Below are 18,902 nucleotides of genomic sequence, written 5' to 3'. Positions count from 1 at the left end.
AGGTGATTCATGCATGTCAAACACTAAATCAGACAGGAGGTGATTCATGCATGTCAAAAACCAAATCAGACAAGAGGTGATTCATGCATGTCAAAAACCCACCAAATTCACTTTTATATCTTGTCCAGAAACAGCTATAGACCACATAACCAGTCCTAGTTTTCCTTTTGGGTGTTGCACTTTTGAGATAAAATTTATATAGATTGTACATGAAATTAGCACTTTGAAAGAGTTATCGCTCTTTATTTTGTTTGATTTGGTTGGTTTTAGTGGGAGATTGAAGTGCAGTTTTCTCAAAAGTGCAGATCTAACTACAGAAAGGACTATTGTTACATAAAAATATAGCATATGCAGACCGAAAAAGCATTGTTTGTTCCATGGATTTTTCTACAGCATGAATCACTTTACCATGATCTGTGTCTTAAATAGCATAAAGGACTATTATAACATGAATTATCATTGGTACCATAAAATATCACAAGTTGTGTATTGTCTTCGTTGGCACGAGTCATTACTGTAAAATCACCACTAGTGATTGTTGCAAATCTACAATTTCGCAGGAGGGTCCAAGTAAAAGGGTAATGGGCGTACATCGTAAAAATGGGGGAAATAATTTCTGGCATGGAACCTCGATTTTTCATCAATTCTACTCCGAATAAAAAACACGCTTTGCTCGGACTTTAATTCTATGTTCGCCATCCCTTGCCTCCTGGATCCGCCCTGACATGTACTGTAATTCGAAAAGAAGCACCTTCCATGTTTCCTACCTTGACAAAACTTGTCCCCCGGGCCAGTAAAACGCCCAGAACGGATCTTGAAATGGTAGATCATTTCCTTTGCTGTACCATAGCTTACACCTAGGTGAGATGAGGTGGAGATATATTTCTGGAGTAAGATGTTCTCCGGTAAGCTCCGTTTTACTCAATATTAAGTCACTCAGTGCATGTGAGTTTCGACACGTCCCATGACGACAGAGCTTGAAGTAACGAGGTCTAAGATACAGTCTCTTGAAAAACACTCCTGGAAGATGTAGGGTCATAATTCTGTAAAATACAGATATGAAAATATACATGTAATACATGATATAGTAGCAAAACGGGGCGTAATTATTTACATAAAGTAGTAACACGCTCCTACCCGCGTGATCGGGTCTTAAACCTGCATAGTCTTATTTAAAAAGACGCATAAAAAACGCCTAAACAAAAGGAGAACCCTACAAAGAGTAGTTTTGTTTCCCTACAGATGCAATCGGTTTGTAAGTATTAGTGTTGGTGAGGTCTGTAAGGATTCGTGTTACAGTTGTAATGTTACTGTCTTGTGATACCAGCGCGTGTTATTTCTGTGCTGTCTTGATCTCTATAGGAAGTTGTTTCAGCTCTCTTGAACGTATGTTGACATCTTTATCTTTACGTTCTCTTAGACTTAAATACTAGTATATGATCATTGTTCTCAACTAAGATTATGACCAAAACCAAATACTAATAACAACTCAGGGAATCACGTACTAAAAGAAACCTCGAAAATGTTGACGGGTAGTTTCTAGCAGAACTGGTGGGGCAGTGCCTACTGTGTAGGTAAAACGTGAAATGAATTGTTTGTGAGTAAACTTTATCAGATATGAAGTGTACAAGACATTTTAAAAAAAAATGGATATGACCTTCGGCCTATGAAATAACAGACAATGTTTTTTTATGCAAAATATATGTTTCGGCTACATTACCATCAATTGTAGCTTAACTGTGAAACTATGGCAATTACAAATTATATTGTGGAGAATCATTAGTTTAAAAAGACTTGTACAAATTTATGAAAAATTTGCAATTAAACATTGTGTAATTTATTGAAGAACTTGGCGATATAATGTAAATAACCCCAGGCAGGTTTCCGCAGTTTTACAACTTCTTCCACAAGTAATAATAAACTAAACATGTTCACTAACGGACCATTAAATATAAACGTATACTGTTTGTACAAATATGAAAAAGACATCACCAGGTGAATACACATCCTTTGTCAATACAATACACAACCAGGAAGTTGACGGAAAACCCCGTCATGAGAACATAAGGAAATTACTTATTGTCAACACTTTTAAGATTAGGAAACGAACTGTAATGTTATAGTCTTAATGAAATAAGTTCACTTGAGGTAAGGTTTTATATTTTATTATTTTGTAAGTTTTGAATGAATGTGCATTCACTTCTTAAGCAGTATGAAGAAGCGGTATTAATCATAGTAGTCAGGTACACGGCCGGTCGTCAGTTCATTCCTACAAGTATATACCTGCATGTATTCCTACGAAATTAAGAAAACATATACACTCACTGCTAGTCAAAGTCGGGGGAAAAATATAATAGAAAAAAAATACCACTAATATGAAACACTAAGCTAAAAGAATTCTGTGAAGGCCCTTTCCTATTTTTAACGTCCCAGACGACGAAAGAGTATATGGAAGGAGATACGAATTAAGGAATTAATTAATCATTATGGTAGCTAAATTCAAACTAAATGGATGATAGACAATCTTACATAGTTATTGATAATGTTAGTTATTTCTATTGATAATGTTAGTTATTTCTATTGATAATGTCAGTTATTTCTATTGACAATGTCAGTTATTTCTATTGATAATGTTAGTTATTTCTATTGATAATGTTAGTTATTTCTATTGATTAATGTTAGTTATTTCTATTGATTAATGTTAGTTTTGTTTCCCAGCTCATGAAAACAATCAAGACAAACTCTTATGGTTTTTTTTTAATATCATCGTTTTGGTTGACCTCGCGTGATTCCTCAAAAGAATTTCACAGCACAGTCAAACTTTTCTTTGGGAGCATGCCCACCCCCACCTCCCTAGCTAATACTGTGATCCTCATCGGTGAGCCTGTCAAGAATCCCCCCCCCACCTTACCCAAATGTCTGGATCCGCCACAGCAGCATGTTGTACTGGGACTCTGCATTTTCCCAAAAGGTCTTGAATTCAAAATTTCTAATGTAAAGGATTCTATTTTTGTAAAACCCTTCCTCAGATACCGTTGCGGAACAAACACTTCGTTTAACAAGATTGGCTGATTCCGGATCGGAAATTCATATTTATGATAGTGATCAGACTGTTTCCGATTGAGTTTGGAAGTATATAAATGCGTAATATTAGCGATGTCACAGCCATGTCTTACATTTGTCTTTAACCGTCCAATAACAATATCTGAAATGAGAGGTGCAGCTCTACGCAATAGGAAAGACACTACCAGGACGCTTTTCATGATTGCGAGAGGATCGTGAATTATTTGAATTTGAGGTTCAAACACTGATCCCATGTTATATTTGCATACACGTATGTAGCCTTACCGAAAGGCATCCTGAAAATGTCAGGTGTCATGAATACAAGTAGACACAAAACATCGACTTCGCCATTGTTTAGCCCGGTCGATTATTTAACTATTATCAAAGGATTACTCTATCTACATATATATATGGGTCAAAGCATTATGGTGGAACCAATGTAGGGTTCAGGGGATTGGAACCTCATTCTTTTCTTCCCTTTGTTGTTTATTAACTCGTGCATTTTTAGGGATAAACATTGACCATTATTAGCATAGAACCCCTTATTTGGACCCGCCTCTGAGGGTACAACGCCTTGAGCATGTGTACAAAATTCATATCACACTCTCCATTATACAGTGGCGGATCCAGATGGTGCAAAAGGTTTGCACCCATCCTTTTTTATTGGAACATTTGTCATTTTCATGTGTAAATCCACACAATTTGGTAAAAAATATCCTAGCGCCCCCTTTTTCTGAGGAACCCCGGCTTGCACCCCTCTTATTCAAAGTATCTGGATCCGTCCCTGATATACAGAGCTTCCTTTTGTACATCGAAACCAGATAACCTTTCAGCTAGCTCTGTATTGGCATAATCCCTGGATTACATTCTTTCGATTTCCGCTAGAATCTTGGTTCCCTTGAATACTCTTTTAGAAGATGCAAGGTTAATCGCTAAGAAAATAAAATCGATAGGAAAAGATTGTATGGATCTGTGGATCAAAACAAAAAGTTTACCATGGAAGCTTCCCGTGTGGTGCGGGCTTAATCTCAGAATAGCACCGAGGACGGTTTCACAGACTCTACAAATCAGTATGACAAATCATAGAGTCAACTTAGTCAGCTACCTGTATTTTGATAAAACAACAAAACTGAAAGTTTAATTTACAGCCGAACAGCGTCAAACCTCCATAAATTGTGGTTACCTTACGACATTCTCTACCATATATTACGTCATATAAACTTGTTATCCATAAAGAGATGTCGTAACTTTCAAGTGTCCCTTTTTATGAGTTTTAGAACGTAGTCATGGCCTCACTAAACAACTACCACATATAACCAATAATTCAAGAAAAGCACACCTGATTATTGGGAAACACCTTGAATTTAACCGATTATATAATATGTATGTATACAACTGCAATTAGGGTCGGTGGAGTAGATTCCATAATTTGTAAGGGTTGGTGGACAATTTCTTCATAAAGAAAATAACGAAAGTTAATCTGATTACCACAACTACCTCTGCACATTCAAATCTTTTAAAACGAAACAGGGTCATAATATACACCATAATTGAAAATGGTCAATATTATAAGATCCTCAGCATTGTGTTAAAGAGCGCGTCTCTAATTACACCCACAAACCAAATCTAAGTGTAAATAGGAAACAACCTGTCCGTTCGTCCGATACCCACAAACTAAGTTTGAGTGTAAATAGGAAACATCCTGTCCGTCCGTCCGAAACTCCGTTTTAATAGATTTTGATGAAATTTTAATTGAAAGGAAAATGTTTATGTTAGGTCGCAGAAAGAAGATATTATCCAATTTAAGCCCTGATGTAAATGATCGATTAACTCAGTGAGTTTGCTCACAGTATTTCTATAGTCACCATCATATCTAAATGCGTGAATGGCCGATAGCAAGAAAGCCCGACTTGACGAGCGATAGTATGAAAACTGCTGACACAATTTGGCTTTATTTTTAAGCCACTTCAATTTACACAAATAAAAATAATATTTATAAATATGAATGGATAAAATCCTAACTGCATTTCTGATAACAATCAAACAAAAGTTGTGAATATTGAAGAGGTGTGTCTCCTAATAAAATAGTCCATGGGCTGGGAGGGTCCACCGTGCATTCCACTCACCAACTTCATGGTGATTTTGGTACCTTTATACCTCCCATTACGGAATCACTTTGTCGCCAAAGAATATTCTCAGACTCTTTTTTCAGTATAAGTCTATATTTGTACCCCACTGGGTAAAAAAAACCAAGATTTTTGTGACTTAATTATTTGAGCGTCTTAGCCTTCCTGGAATAGCATGTATGAACAAACTAAACAAATTTAGGTATCATCGCAATTTTCCACCAATTTGGACTAAGAAAAGTTCAAATATTTATTACTTGGACTCGTTAGAAAGCTAAGACACTATATAATTGTATTTGAATATACAAAAGCTTGTTTGAAGTATTGTACTGAAAAACATTGCCAGTTATAGGTGAAATTGACTACTATTGCATCTATAATTCTCACTTCGTTTATAAACTGAAAAATTTCCTTTTGTGGCATGAATTTTATCAAGAGATCCTTTTGTGGCATGAATTTTTTTCAAGAGATCCTTTTATGGCATGAATTTTGTTCAAGATCCTTTTGTGGCATGAATTTTATCAAGAGATCCTTTTGTGGCATGAATTTTATCAAGATCCTCTACTTAATATTAGAAGCATAAGTTAAACATTTATACGGACAAGGAATTTTCAGGACAATTTTGAAATAGAGATAAAACATATAAGAGAAATATATTCATACAACTAACGAAACCCTACCACAGAATTTAGAGGTTGGATGTAAAGCTATTTTCTGACTTCATGGAACCCATGAAGTGAGACCCGTCAAGTTGGTGATGTATTCCATACACTACGTTAAGTTGTCCTGTACCCTGTAACTTGAGCACTGAACACAGATAGCTATATAATATCCGCTTACGTATGACATGCTTTCTTGTGTATCTTATAGATGATTTAAATGTTGACTTATTGTTTTCACTTATAGTATTTAATCTCTCCGGAGATTAGTAGCTGAACTAATTTTTGACGTCTATTTCCGTCTTGTCATGTTTGAACATGGCGGGCAGACCTCCATCACTTATAACAATAGACTATGTTTTCACCAACAGAAAATCAAGCTTACGGAGAGGGAGAATGCCAAGCTCCATCAGACACACCACAAAAGCACCAAAAACGTCACGTGGACGTTGGTCGAACTCGATCGAGCATCTTAGAACTGAGGCTAGAAAGAGCATCTGGTTTGCCTTCCAAACACTATTGGGTCCTCAGAATGAAAAAGTCCAGATCCATACACTTAAGGTAAATTATATATCATATTGGTTGTTGTAACTAACAAACTGAAAGAGTAATTAAGGGAACCAAGATAACAATTGAAGGTCACAATGAAAACAGAAATACACGGATGACAAAACTTAACAAACTAACACAAATAAATCTATAGTTCAAGAGAAAATTGAAATAATATGTTCAAATGGCTATTAACTGGTACATCATGTATACATGAACCCCGTTTTACTGCCTGAAAACTTAAAACCTTTCTACAAGAACTGAAGAGAACTTATAAACTAGTGATGTTGCATTGTAGGTACTGACATCGAGTCTTGGAAATGCTTTGGGTATAGAAAGATCTGAAGATCTGCATAACCAAACTGACCAGACAGAGTTAGATTTTGTATCATATTTTCATATATTAGAGACACTTATGTTCGAACCTCTGTCAAAGGCCTCGGACGAAACTATGGACTTGTCCAATATTGATTACCAGCATGTACACAACGTTTGCTGGGTTCTGTTTTACAACCATGATAAAGGCAAGACTTTACCTGATGATATACCTGAAAATATTGCATTCAAAATGTGGATGCTCTTTAATTTATTCTGTGAGGAAGATGATTCAAACACGCCCATATTTCCACTAAAAATAGACCCTGAAGAGGCTACCATAATATTTGATGCTATTCTTACACAAACTGGAAAGAAACAACAGATTTTATCTGAGACAGAGAAAGGTTTAGGGGATGAGCCTTTGTCATATCAAAGATATATTGCAGTCTTCTTTGTTCATATTTTCAAAAATATCAGAGAGGCAGTACTTAAGTCTTCAGTGGAAATGGTATTTGAACAGCTGGTTTATGATATTCTAAAAAAGGTAATTTTAGCTATATAGTTCAAGAATAAGTTGCTGATAGACCAAGCAAATTTAAATGAGTGCTTGATTTAGATATATTTTGAATATGATGAAAGCAAACAACATTTTATACTGGATTAAACCCAAATTTGTTTAAAGAGTTAGTTTTTTTTTTAAAATCAGGCAAAATTTTAAAACCTAAAAACTTGAAAGTCAAAACTCAATGACCTTACAAAATATTGTTACTTAAAGAGATCTTTACTATCAGGAGAACCTGAAAATTGTTAATAAAACTATCTGTTTCAACAAAATTATACATGTCTTTAAATTGTTCCATCATAGAACATTTCAATGTAACTATATCTACTTTTTATAAACAAATTGGTTTTGATGATACAAATTCTGTCATTACACATTCAGACTGGTATATTTCACCAGGCTACCTGATACTGATAAGGACTAGTATTTCACTTTGGTCTTATTTAGGAGATGGCAGCTAGTCAATAGTAATGTACTGAATATTATCTTTAACATTGACATAATGTTATCACCAATGTTTGATTCAAAACTAAGTATAGTTTGTTGCATAAAATAAAAATAGAAAAAAAGATTGTTATCACATTCTCAGTTCAAAAATTTAACAAAACAACATACAAGTCTAATAAGGAAATGTTTTACCATTATATGTTATGGTGATACAGGAATCTATAGATTTTACAGAGCTAATCATTTACAGTGTGAACTGAGTTCAAACTTTGATAACCTTCTTCATGTGCTGATGTGATTCTACATAATGTAAATTGTGTATGACTGTATTCCATCTATTTAACACTACATATGTACTGTATTATACATGTTATACATTACATATGTACTGTATTCTATGTGTTGTACATTACATATATACTGTGTTCCACATTACATATGTACCGTGTTCTACACTGCATGTGTACTGTATTCTTTGTGTTCTGTGTACTGCATTCTACATGTTTTACATTACATATGTACTGTATTCTATGTGTTCTACATTACATATGTACTGTGTTCTATGTGTTCTACATTACATGTGTACTGAATTCTACCATACATGTGTACTGTATTCTTCATGTTCTATGTACTGTATTCTTCATGTTTTACATTACATATGTACTGTATTCTACATGTTTTACATTATATATGTACTGTATTCTATCTACTATACACCACACAGGGGCAGACTCAGGATTTCTTCTTAGGGGGCATAAATACCAAGTGTAGCCAGGCAAAACAATTTTGGTAGAATTTAAAAGAATTCAAGATTTCATGCCAAAAAAACAATTTCCCAATGGTGGAGGCAAAACATGCCCTCTCCCTCTGGATCCACCACTGCCACATATGATTGGTTTTCTACTTGTTTTACATTTCTTATGTACTATATTATACATGTCTTACTTTACATATGTCCCGTATTCCCCCTATTTTACATTACATTTGTTCTGTTTTACTTTACAAATGTACTGTTTTCTACATATTTTTCAACTGATTAATCTATATGTAAATTGACATTTATGCTTTTGTCCTGTTTCAGAATGTTTATCATTACAGATGTATTGCATTTATAACAGTAACACAAAGGCTGTCCCATACTTCAGGAAATTTCATTCAATACTTGAACTATCATTAACACACCTAGAGGAATTTTATTAAATATTATTTTGAAGTAAGAATTCCATCCAAATAGCAAAAGCGAAGTGAATATTTCCAGTGACCTTTAAACTCTATATTTATATTATCACAGGGAAGTATGTTAAAACGTGGTCACCAGGTGAAGAGTTGGAAGGAGAGATACATGGTATTAAACCCTACAGAAATGAAGTATTATGTCTCCTCACATCAGAAACACCTTAAAGGGACTATTGTATTTGATAAAACACACTCTGTAGAGGTAATGTATTGTAAAGTTATAAGTTATCTCCCTTTACTTAAATCAAAACTGAGTCTTGATTAGAAGATTCTTGGTACAACATGAAATCATTAACCATTTTACACTAGAAATGTATAAAATACTTTGGTAGGAGCATTACAAAAAAAATGGGGAAAACCTGGATGAATGGACGGACACACGGACGGATACCCTGCATTTCCATGCCCCCTTGCGACACGTCGCCAGGCACAAAAAACTCTGCTAAGTGAATAATATGAATTGTATTAAAGTTACCTCCATTTGCATATAATATAAAAAGTAGATGTTTTGTAAAAATTTAAGAAGTCTTGGTTTACATGAGGTTTACATGAGGGAAAAGTTATTTTTGTCTACTATGCATCAGTAAAAAGGGTGGGTAAAACAAAAGAAAGGGAGAAAACTGTTGACCTTGCATTGGTAGGGTCAAATCCTGGTTTCCAGGTTTAGATATTTTGTGGTGTAAATAGGTTAAATTTGTTTATTATATAATTTGTAAATGTTCTCATATAAAAACAAGATTACACATCCCCAAAAATCAAATTTTAGGAAAAGCACATACCGGCAAAGTTATCTTAAATCCACCCCTAATTAACAAACTTATAACACATAATCTAGCACAACTTCTTGAAGACAGATGATCAGATTTCAAACCAGTCTAAGTGGCAAAGATTAATGATGAACTTCATTGTGGCTTGAAGTAATATGTATGCCAATAGTCAAGACAACTGGTACTTTGACATGATACATCTTATCTTAACTCACAGATTTTGTCTCTGTGTGGAGATGGGTATAGATAGGTTAAATAAAAATGAAAAAAACTTGTATTTTCTTTTTAAAATAGATGTAAAAGGAAACTGGCAAAGCATCGGTCAAAACTTTAGAAATCTGCATGAATATTTTTTTTTGCATAAACATTATACTAATTGATGCTTATTTTACTTAAATGTAAGTTTTTCAACTTATTTTAACAGCAATTGCCAGACAAAGGTGGTGGAAAGAGGAATTTATTTGTACTAAACACGCCACAGAAACCATATGAGATGAGTGCCATTGACATGAATACAAGAAATGAATGGATATCAGGTAATCATATTGTCTCTAAATCATACTATGACTATGAAAGCATGCCTGCCTATCCAACATTAACTGTTACTGAACACTCAAAGTCTGAAAGTGATTCACAAAATGAATGGGTTTCTATAAGAGACAAAAAGCATAAATCTATTGTCCAAGTCCACTTTGTAAAAAGTTATTGCCTTTAATGTATTTTTGTGGAAATCCATCCCATTTAAGCTATTACAATTACAAGCATTTCTTAGTTTAAAGGAAATCAGAACCAAAAAATATGTTGGCTGTATTGAGGCAACAATATAGTGATGACAGACACACAAACAGACCAGTCAAAAAATTACATCATCCATTACTTTGTTGCATGGGGTCTAATTATATACAAATATTGCATAGCACAAAAAGTCATCCCAAAAATATTCAAGGAAACACCTCATCACCTCAAACCTAATTCAAAACCATGTACAGGTATATACTACAAGTCATAATGTATACAAAATGATAAAACTAAACTGAGTACTAATACACTGAAACATGTCTAAAGCAAACCCTAAACAATACCTGTCAACACCAGACAAATTTCCACTTTACATCAATTTTAATGCATTTTGAACCCTGATAAACTGAACACCTCTCTAAATAGAACACCTGTCGTAACAGAACACCTGTCTAAACTGAAAACCTGTCTCAACAGGACACCTGTCTTAACTGAACACTTGTCTCAACAGAACACTTGTCTTAACTGAACACCTGTCTCAACAGAACACCTGTCTTATCTGAACACCTGACCCAACAGAACACCTGTCTCAACAGAACACATGTCTCAACAGAACACCTGTCTTTTCTGAACACCTGTCTCAACAGAACACATGTCTTAACTGAACACTTGTCACAACAGAACACCTGTCTCAACAGAACACCTGTCTTATCTGAACACCTGTCTAAACAGAACACATGTCTCAACTGAACACCTGTCTAAACAGAAGACCTGTCTTAACTGAACTTGTCTCAACAGAACACCTGTCTTAACTGAACACCTGTCTCAACAGAACACCTGTCTTATCTGAACACCTGTCTCAACAGAACACATGTCTAAACAGAAGACCTGTTTTAACTGAACACCTGTCTCAACAGAACACCTGTCTCAACTGAACACCTGTCTAAACAGAAGACCTGTTTTAACTGAACATCTGTCTCAACAGAACACCTGTCTCAACTGAACACATGTCTTAACTGAACACCTGTCTAAACAGAACACCTGTCTCAACGGAACACCTGTCTTCAATGAACACCTGTCTAAACTGAACAAAATTAAAGTCCAAATAGGGTTCTTTTAGACAGGTTTCATTGTAAGACAAAAAAAATGCTACCAGTAAGAAAAAAATAGGGTTAGTTGGTAGGGAAATTATTTTATTTTTCAAAAACATTTTACATTTAGTTAATGGGGAAACAATCTAGATTTTACCAGTGCTTAAAAATGTTTAGGGTCAGCACAAAAAACTAAGGTAGGCAGGGTAGCAGGTAAAAGACATTTTTTTGCCTATTATAATACAGGGTGATAACCTTTCTGTTGTACTTTTGTTAATGTATCTTAAAAGATTGCAAAATATTGAACAAGGAAATAAGAGCTAAAACATGTAACCAAATCATAATCAGTTGAATAACACTTGGGTATTTGATAAATTTTAATCTGAAGTTCATGAGTAGTTTGCCATTTTATCTCCTTTTTTGTATTAAAATGGTGCCGCTGAAGTAAGATTTAAATGTAAATAAATTGTACATTGCATGGAATATTTAAATGGACAAAAAAAGTACTGTGGAAGCAACCATATGATTTTTATGGGGTACAAAATTTTTTTATTATGGATTTTCTTTTCATGAAAAATTTAGAATGTATGAACAGTATAAATATGATCTCTAGTGTTGATATTGCAGATGATTTCACTTGTGCTACATGCATGTTTATTCTGAGTGTCAACTTCACTCTTGCGTTACACTGCCAACATTTGTGTTTATGAGCAAAAAAATTGAGTCTGATGAACTTTATTCTTTAAGTTATGTCATAGTTTGGTATTCTGTTGTATTGAGTGAGAAATGAGATGAATGCAAGCCCACATTAATCAAAAAGGAAAAGGGTTCAAACCCTACACTTGTTATTTTATTTATCCAATAGCTATTACTTGGGTTTTTTTATATACTTTACTGTATAACCTTGTAGTATGCTCTGTCAAGTATTTAAAAAAAATGCAATTCATGGGAGAAGTTTAACTAACTTGTGTACTATCCCATATGTTCTAGTTGAGCAAATAAATTTGTTATAAACTAAAACATTTTATAAGAAGTTGTATTCGATTTCATAAAGTTTTTTTTTGGAGGAAGAGCTGATTTTAACTTTTAACATTGAATTTATTAGGAAGAGATGTATTTTTTAAAATTATTTGAACAGTTCCTTTAACATATGAGATTTTATTCTATGATTAATTACTTAATATATCTGTAGCCATACAAGTTGCTTTAGACAATTGTGAGAACCCTAATTATCACCATCATAAAGAACTTGCTAAAGCACGGAGACTAAGACGAAATGAGCTACGACATGAAAAAGAGGAAGAAAGAAGAAAGAGAAGAGAGGAAGAAGAGAATTTCAAGAGAATAGAGGAAGAGCATAAATTGGTAAATATTTTTTTCCTTCTGAAATATTTGAAATCTTAGTGGCAGTTCCAGAGTATACAAAAGGGGAGGCCTTATCAGAGGCCTAATTTTTTTTCTTGAGGAAAAAAGAGCATAGATAAGCATTATATTCTTTGTGTTTAATAATACAATGCTAAATAACAAATTTGCTTGATCATTTCTTGAAGCATATTACTTTCAGAGTATTTCTTAGTGTTTTAACAAATAAATATAACATTTTAAAAGTAAAAGGGACCATGACCACCTTCCCTGATCTAGTGGTAGAACATTGTGAAATTTAATACATCCATTCATTATTAACTTCTGTCTTATTTATCAAAAAATATTTATCAATTTTTTTTCTTGCGTTTTATTGATATTTTATTTGTAATTAATTCCTTTTTTACCTTTGTAACTAGTCCCTTTTTCACCTTTTGAACATGACTATCATTCATAAATTAATTATTCTTATTAATGTCTAATTTGAGCCACCTCACAACATAGATTATTTTTAATATAGTATCATTATGAACAGTGTCTTACATAGTTTGAGTTAATTAATTAACTATTTTTTTTGTTATATTATTAAATGTATTTAAAAGCTTGAAGTTCTTAATTGTAGAAATAGATATCAAGGCAAATAATATTCTTTTATACTTAGAAATACTGCATAATGAATGACATGAAGTACTAAGAAAGCTTAAAAAAAACTCTTCCTAGTAAAAAATGTATATAACATTTTTAATAAATGATTAGAAAATGTTTATTCAACATCACAAAGCATGATTTTTATACACACAAAAATACTGCCCGCAATATTACTTATATATTCAGCTAAAATTTACTGAAAACACTTTTCTTTAGTAATGTCTACACATGGGACAATTTTAACAAGAAAGGGAGATAATACAGTCTAAACTTCATATTTTATTATTTTAGAAAGAGCACATGAATGAAGAAATGTTAAGAGAAAGACTGAAAGAGTTAGAGGATGAGAGAAAGGTATTAGCTTTATCTTTATTGGTGAATTTGGTCGCAGGTTTAGAGAGGAACATCTACATATTTAAATTATACTTGGGTTATCTGTAATGGTTCTATGAAACACACATTGCTTAATATAAATATCATGGCTAATTATTTCTGAATGTAGCTCAAGCAGCTTCATTTTCTTCCTGCCTTTTTTAAAGGATAGGTATCTTTTTATGAAGAGTACAATTGTAAAACTTTGTATATATCAAAATTCTAAATTTTCAACATGTTAACTTAAAGGTTAATAATGATTGTATGCCAGTACACTTTTGGATTGTTTGAATTTGTAATTAATTATGTTAAAAAATCTGACTTAACCTAGGCCAGAGCTGAACTGGAGGCACAACTTAAGGAACAAGAAGCTCAGCGAGAACTAGAAAGGAAAAGATTGATGGAACTAGAGGCTCTCAATGCAGAGTTAGAAAGACTCCTTGAACTGGAAAGACAGGCCAAGAGGGATGAAGAGACTGTCAGAAAACTACAGGCAAAGTAAGATTGAAGATGAAAAACATTTCTTTTTATTTTGTAAAAAATATTATCAGTTTAGAGAGACTTTACTTACAAACCTAAATATGAATACAAATTACAGTGAAACCCAGATGAGACCTCTTCTATTTTCAATAGATTGATGAGAAATATTCATGAAACCAAACATTTATGTAACTTTATTCAGTCCTCTTTTTCTAATACCTAATGTTTGTATCTGAATAAACATGTTTGGATATTTTATCCTCTGTATTTTTTCATGTATATTTTTTTCATGTATTGTTCTTAAGGATTAAATACCTAGACATTGTATGTAGAAGATATCAATATTTTTATTGATTATCCAATAAATAGTCCTAGTCTTAGTATTAATTAATGGAAATAATTGATTTATGGAACAAACAATAAAGAAGTTTCCATAAAAATTTTAGGTTAAGAAATTGAAATGGTTAAAAAAAACTTTTAACAAAGAGATTCATATTAATTTACCTTCTAATGTCGACAACCTATTAATTTTTTTTTATTTTAGACTTCTGGAAGAAGAGAGTGAAAAGCGAGAAGAACTGGAGAGATTAAAGATGGAACAGGAGGAATTACTGAAAGAAGAAAGAGAGAAGAGAGAAGGATTAGAGGGGAAATGGGAAGAAAAGAAGAAAAGTTTGGCTGATGCTACAGCAAAGTTGTTAGCGCTGGAAAATGAAAGAGAGGAGGCCTCAAAACAACTACAGGTAATTTGATATAGGCATACATACATACATTTTATGGTTTATTTGGCACAGAAAGGACATTTTGCCCTTATTATGGCCTAAATAATCAACTCTTTTTCATACACAACAAATAACATAATAAAACACATGGACACATATAATTATTCAGAAAAATGAGTGCTTCTTGGAATTCATTGTAATGACCTCTCCATTGTGTAACTGTAATAACTTATATGACCAACGATGTTAAATATGGTTAAATTTTGCTGTTTTTCTACAGTTTCATGCAACTGACAATGTCAATAACCTTAGCATGTACTGTTTACATAAGGTTATTGTATAAAACAGTAAGGAGAAACTTGAGATTTGCAATCTTTAATAAAAATAGACCCTAAACTCTCAATTCTATCATCTGTTCTGTGAATTTACTTGTGAGAATCAACATTTGTGATTTTATAAAGTACATTCAACTATCAAAATCCTAAACACAAATACTTCTTTATAATGTGACCATCACATGAAAAGCACAGAAATTTGAATCTCACAAATTCTATTTTTTTATAATTCTGGCTTAAAGCTACATGTAGTGTGGGTGATTAATGTCATTACTGCAGTATTCATACCATTGCAGTTACCACTATACAATGTACAGGCGAAGAAAGATGGCTTACCTTTCTGAAGCTTTACACTGCATTCTGAACTTTAAATCTTCTCATCTGAAAAAAGTTAATGGAGATAATTACTCAAGCTAAATGTCAACTGGAAATATATGGCCATTTTAGTAAATCCTTATCTTTTCTCATCAATTGAAGTCTAAATATTTAATTATATTCAGGTGTATGTCAGTTATGAATGGTTATAAATCTGTTTACAGTGTAATTTTAGCAGCATAATAATGCAAACCCTGAGATTTTTGTGGCACTTTTATTTTTGCTACTCATGATTATGAATTTAAGACTGTGTGAAAGTACATTGGATAGAAAAGACTGTAAAAATTTTCCCATTTACAATACTAGATGTCTAAGTGACCTGTAATCAGAATATAATATTGATAACAATAACTGTTTATTTGTTTCCAAATAGGAAGCTGCAGAAAAGTTACAAGAAGCAGAAAAAGAAAGGCATAAAATGGAAGAAAAGGTCAAACTTTGGAAAACACCTAACGTTGGACTTGCTCGACCGTTACCACCTAAATACCAGGCCCCTGTTACACATAGGGGGAAGGGGGCATTCTGTGAAGCAGACTTCCTCAAGAAGGCAAGGCAACAAGACAAAGAACGAGGTTTGTCAAAAGCACAGTTGGATGAGAAGTACGGTAAAATATCTGATGATGAGGAAGGTGGAATGAAATCACCCAACAAAACTAAGACAGACATAGACAAAGATCGCAGTTCTAGAGGAGCTGAGTGTACAGGCGTGGCAAAAAATGAACCTACATCACCATCAGAGGTGTTGAGTACTGATGACAAGGAGCAGCTTCAAAATATGGATCCATCAAGTTCAAAACACATGAATAATATTGATTTGAATGGAAAAGAACTTGAATCTAAGATACCAGTATTGGAAAATACTGAAGATAATGATGATACTCAACTACTTGATTCTAATGAAAATGAATGCCAACAAAGACAGAAGTCTGAACCTGATAAATCAAAAATTCAACAAGAAAAGTGGCAATTGAGAAAATCATATGAAAACTGTAAACAGCATTCTGACAATGATTTGAAAAATGTAGAAAAAAAAGAGTCTGGCCCTCATCCAGATTCAAACTCCAACACCTTTAATGAATTAAAAGCACAAAATTCTAGTCAAGATAGTTGCCATGAGGAGACAAGGAGGGAATCTTTCAGCCCACAAAATTCAACATCAAATGAAGAAGAAATTTTAAGTTCAGTGGAATCTGAGAATGAAAACAAACAATTTTCAGACTCTGTGGAGAATAATGAGACAAATAGTAATGTTCCTGACTTACTAAAGAAGGATAGCAATTCTGAAAGTGAAACAATACCAGGAACAACAAATGATGACAATGTACCATCAAGTATATACGAAAATGTTAATTTGAGTGGGGTGAGTTTTAAAGTAACTGACTCAACTGATGGCAATGAAAGTGTGGAAAATGACAATGTCAGTGAACAGGTTAGAAATAATACAGCTGAATCTGAAGAACAAGAAATTATTAAAACTGAAACACATCAAACTAATAGAAATAGTGACAATGATTTTTCTGAAAATGACGATTCAGTCGTAGAGGAGAAATCATCAATCAAAGACACTGATGAGGAAGAAGTCAATAATTCTGAAACAACTATCATCACAGATTCTCAAGGGCCAGAAACATCAGCTTTCAGTAATGACTTATATTGTGACATTAATTCTGAAGACTTTGTTAAAACAAGTGATTGCACGAGAAAGGTTTCCTCTGACACATACGAGAATGTACAGCTGAGAACTGAAAATTGAGACAGTATTACAAGCATCAGCTTAAATAGTGTAGTTATATAGTAACTAAGTTATTCACCATCATTTTCCCAATGAATTGTATAAACCATCTTTAAATACTTAAATTTACATTTTAAAGATTTGGTACTGGTTCTTGGATATTTATTTTGATGAATTGTTTAACAAGAATTTATGTTTTAATCATTTTAAGCGTTAACTTGTAGCAACTTTTTTGTTTAAGCTAGTAAGTGTGTGATGATTATAATTGAAAAGTTAAGAAAGTTGATAAATTACCAGTGTTTTCACCAATTATTTGTAATTTCAAAACCAGCGAAATGAATCCCATGTTTAGTAATCAATTTAGGTAAGACACGTTTATCAGGCATTAAATAACAAGTGTATTGTACTCAAAATTACGGTTGTGATTCTGTGGTAGATTTAAAAAAAAAAGCATTCTCAGTTAATTTCCATATAGATCTAAATTTTAAAGTAAACCTTGTAATTTATTCACTGTATGTAGGATCTAACAAACCTATAGTTTCTAATTGAATGACTTTTTCAGGATCTTTTGGTCTTTCCTGTAAGAATAATTTCACAATCATGAAAAGCTGAAATCTGATTGGCTGATAAGAAAGGTCATCTAAAAAGTAGAATGGAGTTTTATTAGAGCCTATATGTAGTGGCTGAAGAAAAACACAGGTCTAATTGAAATACTGATATAAATTAAATTAGATCTATTAGGTAATCTATTCAGTCACTACATTTAAAGTAAATTGCATGAATATTGTTTTAGACTTTCTACAATTTCCTAAGAATTAATTTCAACAATAAAAGTTAGTTATTACATGGTATACTGATAACCTATCTCTAACAAAACTTCTCTTCAACAGCTATTTAGAACTTTGTATGAAACTTCAAATGCCAAAAAAATCAGAAAGTAACTTGTATCAAGTCTATAAGTGATGCCATCACACGACAAATGACAAACTTTTAATAATTCAAATGTAGGATCTTTTATACAGACTCCTTTGTTTGTTAATTTTTCCCCAGAATTCCAAACACATGTACCCAAACATTACTTTCCTTCCCTTTTCTCAAGAATACGTCACCTGCATGAAAAACAGACCACCTCATTTGAGATAAATGTGGGCATTTTGTTTTGACCACCATTTACTGAATTTTGTTACTGTTTTAAATCTTTGCAGATAGTATATAACAATTTTGTACATTTTTTTTTATTCATTAAATTTAAAAGATTAGATTTGTTTCACATGAAAATTTATTACAAATAAAGCTTGAAGAAATGAGTTTGTCAAGTTT

General features: G+C 32.9%; 2 protein-coding genes across 7 annotated transcripts in view; one reads left to right on the top strand and one right to left on the bottom strand.

Moving 5' to 3' along the window:
- LOC148608403 (electron transfer flavoprotein beta subunit lysine methyltransferase-like) overlaps positions 1–18,902 on the bottom strand; it is a 37,197-nt gene that overhangs the window by 2,720 nt on the left and 15,575 nt on the right. Inside the window, exons 2-3 of one of the 6 annotated variants that reach the window (XM_088545185.1) lie at positions 15,812–15,856; positions 768–1,043 (exon numbers count right to left, since the gene is read on the bottom strand). In XM_088545185.1, coding sequence (XP_088401311.1) covers positions 768–1,043; positions 15,812–15,834 — 299 coding nt within the window. In that variant the 5' untranslated portion in view covers positions 15,835–15,856. Of the gene's footprint in view, positions 1–767; positions 1,044–1,943; positions 2,037–2,911; positions 3,063–5,869; positions 6,010–7,916; positions 7,970–15,811; positions 15,857–18,902 lie in introns of those variants that run through there. The other 5 variants (XM_088545187.1, XM_088545189.1, XM_088545184.1 and 2 more) reach the window with 5 other exon arrangements.
- Positions 2,017–18,890, top strand: LOC148608405 (uncharacterized). The gene is made up of 10 exons (XM_088545182.1): positions 2,017–2,148; positions 6,220–6,409; positions 6,696–7,259; positions 9,016–9,162; positions 10,152–10,263; positions 12,749–12,921; positions 13,858–13,920; positions 14,270–14,436; positions 14,963–15,161; positions 16,224–18,890. Exons 2-10 carry the CDS (start codon positions 6,245–6,247, stop codon positions 17,601–17,603), a joined length of 2,970 nt encoding a protein of 989 aa, XP_088401308.1. The 5' UTR covers positions 2,017–2,148; positions 6,220–6,244; the 3' UTR covers positions 17,604–18,890.

This window comes from Perna viridis, chromosome 9 (assembly GCF_037379345.1).
Source record: "Perna viridis isolate PV_CMFRI_1.1 ecotype Kerala chromosome 9, ASM3737934v1, whole genome shotgun sequence".
Classification (NCBI taxonomy): domain Eukaryota; kingdom Metazoa; phylum Mollusca; class Bivalvia; order Mytilida; family Mytilidae; genus Perna; species Perna viridis.
The sequence above is the reverse complement of the archived record's forward strand: the minus strand, read 5'-3'. Positions and strand labels throughout refer to the sequence as shown.

Coding starts and splice junctions, on each gene's coding strand:
- LOC148608405 (XM_088545182.1), top strand. CDS start 6,245: ATGCCAAGCTCCATCAGACACACCACAAAAGCACCAAAAACGTCACGT. Junction 6,410..6,695: donor TCCAGATCCATACACTTAAG/GTAAATTATATA, acceptor GTTGCATTGTAG/GTACTGACATCGAGTCTTGG. Junction 15,162..16,223: donor AGGCCTCAAAACAACTACAG/GTAATTTGATAT, acceptor GTTTCCAAATAG/GAAGCTGCAGAAAAGTTACA.